The sequence below is a fragment of the Pseudopodoces humilis genome, chromosome 6, assembly GCF_049639895.1.
Source record: "Pseudopodoces humilis isolate 2021_Gansu_Grassland_sample_001 chromosome 6, ASM4963989v1, whole genome shotgun sequence".
In the NCBI taxonomy this organism is placed as follows: Eukaryota; Metazoa; Chordata; class Aves; order Passeriformes; family Paridae; genus Pseudopodoces; species Pseudopodoces humilis.
The window spans coordinates 53,304,232-53,316,580 of NC_142205.1; the positions used below are offsets into that span (position 1 = coordinate 53,304,232).

General features: G+C 46.7%; 1 protein-coding gene and 1 pseudogene across 5 annotated transcripts in view; one reads left to right on the plus strand and one right to left on the minus strand.

Annotated features, from left to right (window-relative positions):
• The window catches only part of FAM13A (family with sequence similarity 13 member A), a 118,004-nt gene extending 115,846 nt beyond the window's left edge, over positions 1-2,158 (plus strand). For all 5 annotated transcript variants that reach the window (XM_005530294.3, XM_014259033.2, XM_014259034.2 and 2 more), the window contains one exon: positions 162-2,158. In XM_005530294.3, coding sequence (XP_005530351.2) covers positions 162-288 — 127 coding nt within the window. In that variant the 3' untranslated portion in view covers positions 289-2,158. The remainder of the gene's footprint in view (positions 1-161) is intronic.
• Positions 2,159-3,624: 1,466 nt separating this feature from the next.
• On the minus strand, positions 3,625-12,340 carry LOC106628558 (pre-mRNA-processing factor 6 pseudogene; annotated as a pseudogene).
• Between the last annotated feature and the right edge of the window lie 9 nt (positions 12,341-12,349).

Sequence of the window (12,349 nt, forward strand, 5' to 3'; positions counted from 1 at the left end):
TTGGTTTTTTTTCTTCTAAAGGATAAATGTTTTGGTCTTGCTACCGAATCAGGAGTGGAGGAAAGGAGCAGCTTTGTAGGTCTTGTTGGTGGACAGAGGGAAACTGCTGAGAGAGGCTTCCTGTTACAGAAATCTTTATGGTCTGCTTTCATTCCCACTAGGAATGTGCAGAAAGAAGACCGCACTCCCATGGCTGAAGAGTACAATGAATACAAGCAGGTTAAGGCCAAACTGAGGCTGCTGGAAGTCCTGATCAGTAAGAGAGATATTAGCTCCAAGATCATGTAACGGAGGAGATTGTTTTTGCCAATAAACAAAGAGGAGAGAGCACCAAATGGACAAATGCATGAAGTGGATGCAGCGGGAGCCTGACTGGGAGAGCTGAGGAGCTCCCTGGGAACTGAAGGGTCATTGCCGGAGGTGGGAGAGGGAGGAAAGGTGGATTTCTGTCACTCTCTACATTTGCTGTTGCCCACTCTTTCTCCAGGCCTGATGCCCAAAATGGAGTTTGCCAGTGTAGGAGACACAACACTGCGCTCAGTGACTGCACTGAAGGGATCCTACTGTATTGATTTGCTTACAGATCCTATAACATTTAGAATATCAAAGCCAGCCATGCTGTTCTTTCTTTTTCTCCAGGATATTATAGCAAGAGGCAAAATAGGATTAATAGTAATGAAATCATCAAATAGCTTCTACTTGAGTTGAACAGACAAGTGCTCTGACCAATCTCATGTTAAGGCACAGGTCAGGCAGCACCAAGACTGTTCACTTGTAGTAAAGATTTGCTCAGACTTTTGACCTGTTTGGAGTCCAGCATCTTCTGTTGCTCTAGAGAAATGCTGTAATAATCTCCTTGTCATCAGCCAGAGCTGGTGTGAGTTGCAGTTTTGCCCAGGCTTGAGTTGGGTTTTCTTCCCATGTTTTTGATGGCCAGTTCAACTGAAGTAGAAGTGCCTGCATATTTGGGATAGTGAAGAAAATGAGCCATGCAGCCAAGTTCTTACCAGCTTGTTCTGCTTGGAGGGTGATACTGAGACCTTCTGACCACGTTTGGGTAACAGGGAAGAGAAGAGGTTTTCAAAGCTTTAAGTCAGAATCCCTTGTGATTATGGTGGTTGTTAAATATCTGGTGTCAAATGTGTGGTAGATACCTGGAAGACACACCCCATTAGTAGATGTGCTTCATCGTGATACAGACACCTGAGCCCAAGCTGAACAGTCCACATGGGTGTCCCACAAACTCACCTAAATTTTCTTCTTTTGTGCATATCACACCTGTGTGAGCTGCAGCAGAAACAATGATGGTGGCAGCAGAGGATGGGTTTTTCTTCCCATTGTAGGAGGTATGGCAGTACAGAGGGTACCGCAGGGAACTGAGAGCATGGAGCTGTGCTCTGCCTGTGGAAAGGGCACCTGTCTTGAGGGCAATCTTTGACAATTTACTGTTTCCAAATTTGTATATGACTTTCAGAAAATAAAGTCCTGGGACACCTGATTCAGGTGCTCTTGTCAAACAGGTGCAGCCTGAAGGAGAGAAAGGCCCCGAGTTCAGAGACACCAGGTCACTGAAAGGGCTCATAGTTCCGCCATCCTGGGACACCAGGGCTCGCTCTCCCACTCCAGAGGCTTAAGTGCACCCCTTGCTTCACCCTGATACCCAAGGGAGGGCAGTTCTGTAATGCTTTCTTCAGCTCCCCAGGGGATCATTGCCAATGTACAGAAGCCAAATAGCCAAGATGAAATCCAGTGTTGGTTGTAGCCAGGCCTCATGCATGTCACACCAGAGGAGCCCAGAACAACTTCTCCCCCTTCCTTCTTTATTAAGGGCAAGTGGGCTCACAAATAGTTGTATTTGGGTTGTGGTACTTCAATTTATCCCCTCTCACTTGCAATGTGTGCTGTGTGTGTTCTTGCCAAAATTGCTGCTATTTTGGTCTCTTTGGGATCCCTTGAACTCTTCCAAAGGCAGCCATGGGTTGCACGTGCCCTTTGTTAGTCAGGAGGGGTGTCCTGGTTTAGGGCAAATTCCCCCAACTTGTTCGGGAAAAGATTTCCTTGGAGAAAAGTGGAAAAAACCTGTTTATTTAACAAGCAAAGCACCCACAAACATAAAAAATGAACAATACCAAACAATAAAACCTTTTGTTGTTCCAAAGAGATGGCAACTTCAGAAAGTCTTTTCCGTGGGGTATAGCTCAGCTCGCTGTGTGTCTCTCAGTCCCTCCGGCGCTGGAATCCAGCATCCTGGCTCTGGTGGGCCACACACATGAGCTCTCAGTGTTCTTCTGAGATTTCGGTCCAAAGCAATTTTGAACAGTTTCAAGACAAGGAAAAGCCACAGTCCAAGGAACTTTACTGCCTCAGCTAGCTAAAACCTAACTAAAAGCAAAGGAGAGCTCTGTCGCACTGTCTGTGCTGCAGACAACACAGTCCAGGAGCAGAATGTGGAGGAGCAAGTGCAGTTTCTGCAAACAAACTGTGCCTTCTTTGCCCCCCTTCACTCTTGGAACCAGTCTTAGAGGTGCAAAACCTAATATCCTGAATAAACAGAACAGGCAATTGGGGATACAAGCATCATAAAGTCACCCCAGGACATTGGGTAAGGCAGAGTTAGGTGTTAGTGAAAGCACTTGGGATGGGGACTTATGGCTTGGTTTGGTTTTTTGTCGATTGCAGAATTGCCTGTTCCATATAAAACCAGCAAAGACTGAATTTTGTATTTCCCAACCGTCCAGAGGACTTGTGTGCTGACCTAGGGTTTGGCTTTTCAGAGGTGCTGAGGTCCCATCTGAGATGGGATCTCCTCTGATCCTTGGAGTGTGTTAACTGGGCTGACAGGTTGGCTCAAAAAATGCTTTGAAGGGAAGCCTGAGCAGGGTAAACCCCTGTCCCTACACAGGGCAGCCCAGGAATCCATAGCTGTGCCTTTGCCTGCTCCCACAGGCTCTTCGTCTCATTGTCAGCTCTCCCTAGTTATTTTAGGGAAAGCAGCTGAGCCAAGCTGGCTGCAGCGTCATTCTGCTGGTGGAAGTGTGGGATGAGAAAGAATTCTGGGTTACCAAAAGGTCCTTAGCACTGTCTCATTTTTATATTGTTCAGGCCCAGTTCAGGAAAGCAAAAGCCTAGATGGTGAGCATGTACCTCAAGCTGGCCTGCCTTCGGGATATTGCCGAGTTAAAATGGAGTAAAACCTGTGTGCTTTGCAGAATCTGGGCCTGGACACCTTTAAATGGATGAGAGAAGCAATTTCTGCTCTTTTTCATAATCATGCATTTTTTCAGTAGGCTGAGGCTTCCCAGGCTTATGTTTTCTCTGCTTATTTTTAAAAGCTTCTTTGCACTGTGTACTGATAAATTACCTGTTTTGCTGCTGTTGGGGGTTAAGTTTCTTTGCTTTTGTTCCTTTTTACTTGCAGAATTTTTTCCCATAAGTTGCTAGGAAGCACTTAAGACTGGGTACTTCAGAAAAACAAAAAGAAGTGGCCAAACTCAGGGGAGGAGGGCATCTGGTTGCACTTCTCTTATCTGGGAGTCTCTCTCCGAGGGGCAGAGATACTGTGAGAATTGGGCAGGTAAAAGACTGGGCAGCTGCTAGCTGAGGAGGAGAAGGATGGTCTGAGCTGCTACGTGGGGAAGGGAATTAGCTCCTGCTCTCCTTTCCCGGCCACCTTTCCTGGTTCTGCTCCGGTCCCACTTCAGTCTCACCTTGCCACTGCCGCCATGAAAAAGAAGAAGCCGCAGCTGTTCCTGGGCACGCCGGCACCTCTGGGCTACGTGCCAGGGCTGGGCCATGGAGCCACTGGTTTCACCACCTGCTCTGATATTGGCCCTGCCTGCCATGCCAACGACCCCGTGGACAGCCCTGGTCAAGAGAATGTGGGGAACCAGATGAAGAAGAACCAGATAACAGATGATGATGATGGAGATTTGAATGACACCAGCTATGATGAGTTTGATATTTTATTTTTTTAATTTTATTTTTTTTTTAGGAAACAAACAAAAAAAGGCTGTATTTTACACATTCTCCAAGTAATAAGGGAGTTTCTCCTCCAACTAAATACATAGGATAGTGCACATCCACAGACCTGGATACAGCTGCTATAACTTCAGGTGCAAGACAGTGCAGCTTCTCATTCTATAATCACAAGAAAGTCCGTATGTCGGGGTAAAAATATTACACATCACAAGCGTAGAAAATTGAAGACAGTGTACAAAGGGTCCCAAACAAAAAGCTTTCCCTCTCTTGAGTTTGCTTTTTTCTATCTGCACTTGAAGGGAGCCATCCCAAACCTCCCAGCCACAGGCAGTCACAGCTGTGTAACAGCACAATCTCTTAAGCAACTCTAAATAAATGTTCTTCCTTCAAAAGGGCTTTTCAGGGATTGCTGAGTTTTGCCTGGTTACTTTAAATCACCACTGTGCTTAATGAACTCAAGACACTTAAAAGAATAAGCTTTACTATATACATTTAAAAACTGAGGAAAAGTTCTCTAAAAATATGCTTTTAAATTTGACAAAATGCTCCAGCTGCTCAGGTTGGAGGAACTCCTCCAAGCTGTGCCGCAGCTTGTTAGCAGAGACCAAACAAAAACACCTGAAGAAGAGGAGCCACCCCAGACCTTTGCCTGTGCTGCCAGGCTGCTGCCAAAACTCCACCCATCTCCTTCTAGGACACTGTATTCCAAGAGCAACAACCCAGATCTGCTGACAAGGAACCAACATCAGATGGGCCAAACACTAAAGGGGGACACGGAACACATGCCGTGGCCAAGAACAGAGGGACTGCCACATGTCAGAATCCACACAAGTGCTAATTAAAGCTTGTGTTTGCAGGGGGGAATTGGGAATCAACATGGAAATGCCAACAGAGCCTCACAAGACTGCTCCTGTCTCTTATATGACACCAGCTACAATGTTCCCATGTGCTAAAGAGGCTGATGGCCGTGCTGGTGAAAGAATGAAGCAGCTTTTCCTTTTTGGGAGAAAGCGCTTTCCTATCATCATCCATGTCCTGTTTGTCTTGGTTTGAAAAACAGGTGTCAGCTAAGGAAGGAAGAAACGTCCCTCTGAATTACTATAATTTTGAAATTAAGGGGCTCTCAGGTCAAGACATGGGGACAGGAATAGCAGTTATTTACTAGTATGTATAATAAAGCAAACAACAGCAGCGGCTCTGGCACTCACCGAACAGAGCAGGCCCAGTGACCGCTCCCGGGCCGGCAGGGGGCGCTGTGCCGCGGGCTGGGCCCACACGCGGTAATGGCGGCTCGGCCCAGGCGGGAAGGGATGGGGGAGAGGCTTCGCTTCACAAACCCCCCGGGACATCGATCCCAGCGCCCTTGCAGGACTCACGGAAACAGCAAGCTGGAACGGCAGGAATGAGCAAAAATCCCAGGGTGTAGCAAGATGTATCAGAAGCTCCAGAGCTGTGGCTGGATCCGTGAGACATGTGGGCAGGCAGGAGGTGCGGGGCTCCAGTGCAGCAAAAGCTCGGAGCAGCGCCGAAGAAGCGGCCGGAGCGGGGTAGCATCAGCCCAGCTCCCACAGAGGGGTGAGCCCAAGATCCTGGCCACCCGAACAGACGGGGATAGGTCCCTCTTTTAGTGACGTGGGTGTTAATAAGGTCCCAGTTCAGTGGCTGCTCTCACAAGCAGAGGTTCACCCCACGGCGGGAGAAGCAGCTCCGGGCTGGGCTCTGGTGGCAGCAGCAAATTCCCTTCCCCAAGCAGCGGCTTCGACCATCCTCCTCCAAAGCCCAGAGAGAGAGAGAGCCAGGAGCTGTCCCAACCCCGTCCTTTACCTGCCCAATTCTCTTTCCCCTTAGAAGATAAACTCCCAGATAAGAGAAGTGCAACCAGATGCCCTCCTCCCCTGAGCTTGGCCACTTTTTTCTTAAGTACCCTGCTTTTCTCAAGTACCCAGTTGTTAGTCCTAGCAACTTAGGGAAAAAATTCTGTAAGTAAAAAGGTATAAAAGCAAAGAAACCTACACTGTCCTTCAAAGTCTGTGTCACTGAAAGGACAGATGCACCACATGCAGGTTAAGTCCTACAGGGACCTCTGAGGCAGCTGAGGCCAACACGCTCTAGAAGGTATTTTTCAGCTTGGCTGCCAGAAGCACAAGAATCTCTCCAGTTTTTTTCTGCCAGTTCTCTACGTTCTTGGAGACATCACATCAGAGCTCTCTGTAGCGAGGTTCAGCATTCTCACAGCATTTTCTCACCTCTTCTTTTTGTTCCCTGTGCCATGCTGGACCTCAAATTTGTAAAAGAAGGCACAGACATCCCCCAGGTCAGAGTCCATCTTCACTGTGCGGTGGAACCATTCTCCGGCCTTGGTTATTTTACACTCACTCCAGAACAGTTTGGCCATAGCCAGCAGGACGTGGGCCATGTTCACACTTCTTGAAAGCATCCACACTCTTGGGTCTTCCATTGCAGTCATACTTCAAGGAAAATTGCTTCTGACCACAGGATTCCTGAATTAGGGCACTCTTCCAGTGCCTTGGCCATCAGAGTGTTAGCAATGTTCTTCAGCCCAGCTTGGTACTCCAAGTGCACAGACTCCAACCAGAGATCTGGATTCTTTGGAGTGTTCAGGTGAGACTTTTCCAAGATGGCTCTTGCTCTAGTCTGCTGCCCAACTTTCTCCTCCAGCCTGGACAGCAAAAGCCACAGGGGTATGGAATGGGGGCACTTCTTCAGCCCTTGATTATAAGCTTCCTGTGCTTTCTCTACCAGCTCTTTTTGTTCTTCAATTTGTCCTTTCATCACCCACAGTTTGGGGAAGTCCTCATAATTCTTCAGGGCTTCCTCACAGAGCTCCTGGGCTGCAGCAATGTTTCCATCACCCATTCCAACTTCACAGACTTCAGCCCCTCGCTGTGGGGGCACTGCTTCAAGCCTTTGCCAGCAGCCTCCTCTCTCTTCCATAGTCATTGTTCTCTGACTTGAGCTTCATGGCAGCCAGCCAGATCTCCTCACTGTTGTGGTTGGCCTGGAAAGCCAGGGCCAAGATGCTTCTGGCTGCTGGCACGTCTCCTGCCAGCCACTTGGATTTGGCTCCCATGAGCAACAGCACCTCTGCTTTGGGACAGTGAGCAACAGCTCTTTGCAAAAGATCCTCCAAGGATTCTCTGGTTCCATGGTTCTTTTCAAAGCAGGCTGCTCACAGTCACACACTCTTCTTGCTCAGGAAGACTTGCAAGGAATAGGCATGAATGGTTCGGGCACACTCCAGGGCATTATGAGCAACACAGCTGTCTGCATCTTCCATCCAGGTGTGTTTCTGATCTTCTTCCTCAATCCCAATTCCAATCCCAGCTCTCATGATTGCCTGGCATGTGGCCACACTTCCAGCTTTATCACATTCCTCGGCATTCTGGATCCACTGCTGCCTGTTGATTTCCACACTGTTAACCCTAAGGGATTTCCCTAAGTAATGATTTTCTCCACCATCTGGGTATTTCCATTGGCTTCCTCCAGTTAGGTAGCAGTAATCCAGATGTGACAATCCATCAGGATATTCTCCTGGGCTTTGTTAAGGAGTTTATGAGTGTTCTCATACATCTCCAGCCTTGCCAGTGCCAGCCACTGTTCAATGCTGGTTGGATAGCACTCCACAGTCCGCTCAGCATGATCCTGGCATCCTCCAGCCCCACGGCTGCTTTCCACAAACACACTGAGTTTGGAACATGCTCAAGAGCTTTCCTAAGGATACATTTCTTGGCATGGATGTCTGTCTCCAGCTCTGCTGCTCTCTTATAGATCCGCACAGGTTGTGGCAGGTGCTGCACAGCTTTGGCCGTATCTCCAGGCTGAAGCAGAGCAGCTTCCAACCAAACATCTTCACTCCTAGGGCACATCTCTCTGTTCCTTTCATGATGAGGTTTCGAGCAACTTGGAATTTGCCTATGTCCTCCTCCAGTCAGGCTGATGCTATCCAGGCTGGTGGATGATAAGGATTGGTCTCTCGGACAGATTTCAGGAGCAAACAGGCTTTTTTGATATTATTGGTATCTTCTCCATGTGTGGGAATCATGGAATTCAAGCCTGTCAAATATCCTTTTGGGTCCACTACCGTCTGGCCACTCACAGTCAAACACCTGGCTTAGCCTCATATCCATCAAGGTGTTCCTGGCTTGGCCAATCTTCCTTATATCCAATCCACCTGTCCCAGGTCACATCAAGCCCGGGACTCCATACGCTCCTGGGTATGGAGTATTCAGACCCCCTGGATACAGAGTATTCAGTCCACCAAATTGTGTCTGGCATGAGTCCACAGAAGTGTGATTCTCCCCTGACTGCAAGTGCTTTGCAAAGAAGCTGCTGGGGACAGGAACCAGGTTCTCATGACAAGGATTCCTCTGCCACTTGTTCCTGGCATTCCCAACCTCAGGAATATTCAGCCACTCCTCCTCAGTAACCTCCTCTAATTTCTGTTTCAAGTCTGAGAACTGCTGTTGAATTTTAGGTCATCCCATACAGTATTTTTCCATTTCTTCTTTTACTCACTGTTCACTCCTTTCTTTCCTGCGTTCATCCATCCTCTTATCCAAAGCTGCATAAATAGCATCTACTTCCTTATAATCTTTTTCATAAGGGTCACTTGAGAACAGGCTCCCAGTGTAGCCACTGAACTCATTGTAGTTGGTGTCATTCAAATCCCCATTGTCATCATCTGTTGTCTGGTTCTCCTTCCCTCACCTGGTCCCCCACAGTCTCTTGCCCGGCAGGATGTGCAGTTGGGGTTGTTGGCATGGTGGGCAGGGCCGATGTCAGAGCAGGTGGTGAAACCTGTGGCTCCGTGGCCCAGCCCTGGCACATTGTCCAGCGGTGCAGGTGTGCCCCAGAATGGCTCCTTGTCCATCATGCACGTGGAGAGGCAAAACTGAAGCAGGGACCAGAGCACAGAGCCAGGAAAGGTGGCCGGGAAAGCGGCAGCAACAGTGGAAGTGAGAGCAGGAGCTAATCCCCTTCCTCAGGTAGCAGTTCAGACCATCCTCCTCCTCCTCCTCAGCTAGAAGCCGCCCCAGCCGTCTTTTACCTGCCCAATTCTCAGAGTATCTCTGCCCCTCGGAGAGAGACTCCCAGATAAGAGAAGTGCAACCAGATGCCTTCCTCCCCTGAGTTTGGCCACTTCTTGTTTTTCTGAAGTACCCAGTTGTTAGTGCTTCCTGGCAGCTTATGGGGAAAAATTCTGCAAGTAAAAAGGAACAAAGGCAAAGAAACCTAACCCCCTGTGCTAGTTTGAAAGCAAACCAGTGGGAGATCCCAAGTTAGAACTACAATTTACTAGTAAAATTTAAAAAAAAATGCAGTAGTGAACAAAACCACTGACAGAGTCAGAATACAACCTGACACCCTTTTGGGCAGGGTGTTGGTAGCAGTCCAATTAAGTGGTGTCTGCAGTCGTCCTGGAGTGACAGATGTGGTTCTGTTGAAGCAGTGATCCTGTAGAAGGGTGTTGTTTTCCTCTGAAGGTCCAGTGGTGGCAGAGAAGGGTCTGGTCTTCCTCTGGGAATCCAGTGGAGAAAGGCTGCCTGTGCTGTTCTAAATCTCAGAGTGTATCCAGGTAGGAATGCTTGGCTCCTCCCCCTGGGTGGAGCATCTCACAATGGCATGATGTAATTTTATCAGTCGTGCAGTGAGACTCAATGGCCCATTGACAGAAGATCTCTGCCTGGAGTTTTGAGGGATGGGTCATGGAAGAGATAAAGGACACTGCCACACCTGGTTTTAACAGATGGTAATAGAATATATCCTTTTGGTTACATCTTGCATTGCAAACTAAGACACCCCCAACAGCTGGGTTTTGCCCCTACAAATCTTGATATGTAGGGAACAGTCCGTTTTATTTTTAAACTGATGAGATTGTGGCATTTTCTGATGCTTAGTTACTGCTGTTTACATGGTATATTACTAGAATTTCAGATAGTTTCTATGAAATGTAAGTACAATTATGCACTTTAGAGAGTTTGTATTTGAAAACTAAAAGTAACAAACCCTATTAATGGAGATAGTACATTAAAAGAAAAAAACCAAAAAAACACACCTAGTCATATCTCTTCTTGAACTGTTTCAAGCCCTTGCCTGTGGCAAAAACAAGGCAAAACTTCAACTGCCTCCTTGTGAAGGGAACTGCTAAAAAATATTATCAGAGAGAGGTAAATTTTAAAATTCCAGTCCTGAAAAGACATATACCAATGCTGGACTTTGTCCTGGGTTTGCAGATGCTGTGACTCTCTTCCAAACCTGGGCAGGAGGAGGACTCCTGAGCACTAAAATGTCTTTAACTCCTACAGATGATTTGACTTCCCACTGACCACAAAATAGCCAAAAATTATGTTTGCCCTACCACACCAAGTCAGTCCAAGCAACAACTGTGCATTTTGTTCGATGATCTGTCTGTGCCAACATCAATGATTATTGACTGGAGAACATTAAATACAAGACTGCTTTTTAAAAGGTGTGAAGTACTGTACAAAATTGTGCTTTAGGTGATAAAAATAAGCTGTTAGTGTAAGAGAACCTGTTTCCCTGTCACTAGAACAAAGGTGTCTGCTGTAGGACAGCAGTGTGGTGTTGGGCTTCCCATCCATGAGGGCTGCCTTGGACACATGCCTATGTTACCACACTGTGGTATAATAAATCATTAAAATGTAAACGCTGGCCATGAATAGGTTATGCACAAAATAAGATTGCAGGAGTGAAAGATAGACGGAAAATTTGTCATTCTAATGAGTTGCATTTGGTTTTATTCTCTTTACTGCTGAATAAACAGCTGAATAATGGGTGTTTCTGTTAATGTCAGTGAAATTAAAGCATTTTTCTTTTAATCATTCTGCTGATACATCGGTTGTTACTTTAGGTGTGTCCAAGTTTCAAAGGGTAAGTGCTGCCAGCCGTCCTCTAGCCAGAGGAGCCATCTCTGGATCTGTTTGCAAGTCAGCCATTGACTGCTGCTACTGAGGTGAGAGCTGGACAACCAAACCAAAATTGTTACAAGTTGAGTTAAAAAAAATGTCTGCAGGGCTTCCAATACCTGGAGAAGTACAAAATAATCCACAGGTGGTAGAAGGTGACTAAATGGGGCAGAGTGGGCCTGGTGTGGCAGAATTAATTGTGCTGATGGCTGAGCAGGATTTCCTGGGCTCCTCCTGTTTCTCCCTCGGGTAATCACTAAGGTTTTTGTGCCTTTGACTGCCACAGCATGTGGTGTCAGAGGCCCTTTGCTTGGGGAAGACACAAGAATTGGCTCTGAGATTCCAAACTGGACAGCCCACCCCACACCCCCACTGCATGTTGTGGTGCCCTGCCTGTAGAAGATTCATGGAAAAAGCTCTTGCCCTTGGAGGTTGGAGTGGATTGACATCTCCAGCACTGGCAGAGGGCAGCCAAGTTTAACCAACCTGCATGGTCACTCACAGCATGGAGAGTGGAACACTTACTGGAGCTTGTGAGGTCAGCACGTGTATGATCCTTGTGCTTCCCTTTGGACACCTGCATGCAGGGAACCAGCTCCTAGAATAATGCATTTGTACATACATCAAACAACACATAGTTTTATAGCAAATAACTTGGTGTACAGCAAATATTGGGGTTGGCTGAGTTCAGAAGCCAGTACCAGTGTGGGTTTGGGTGCCTGACTGAAAAAAAAATTGTTAATAATCCCTTTCCTTCAGACTGCACTTGGTGTACAAAAGCAACTTGGGAATGCATTCTCCAGGCTAACGATATTTCAGTGATTCAGCTCGGGTCTCTGTTTACATTATTTATGTAAGCAACTTCAAACTGAATCAATGGTGTCCTTTTAAACATAAATGAATTGAAAAACATTATGTGTATGCTTTGTATTTTGTATAAAACAAGAAAATACAACTATTTTGACTGCAGGTGCTTGGTGACAGCTTCTGTTCTGTGTGGGATGCTGCCAGAGATGGCCTCAGCTCAATAAAGTGTCTCAAAATCCTCAACAGCCCTGGCCACTCCTGCCTCCTCCTCAGCTAAACAGGGCTGACACTTGCTACTGGAAAAGAGACGTGTGATGTATAAATATACACACATTTTACATTTATATAGTATATAAAACATATACACACTTACCTCTGTAGTGTAATACATGTTATCTACAATAATGCAACACACTATATACAAAATATGGACTCTATACACTAGATCCAACAGTAGCTAGACCTTACACAATACAGGTCACACTGTATTACATTGTGTATAAGAGGATATGTGCAAATTCTTGTGTCTACAGATGACCCATCCACCTAAACATAAAATAAATACGTGCAATAAATGATGTCTAACCACATATGCATTAGTGGAATGACTGAGGGCA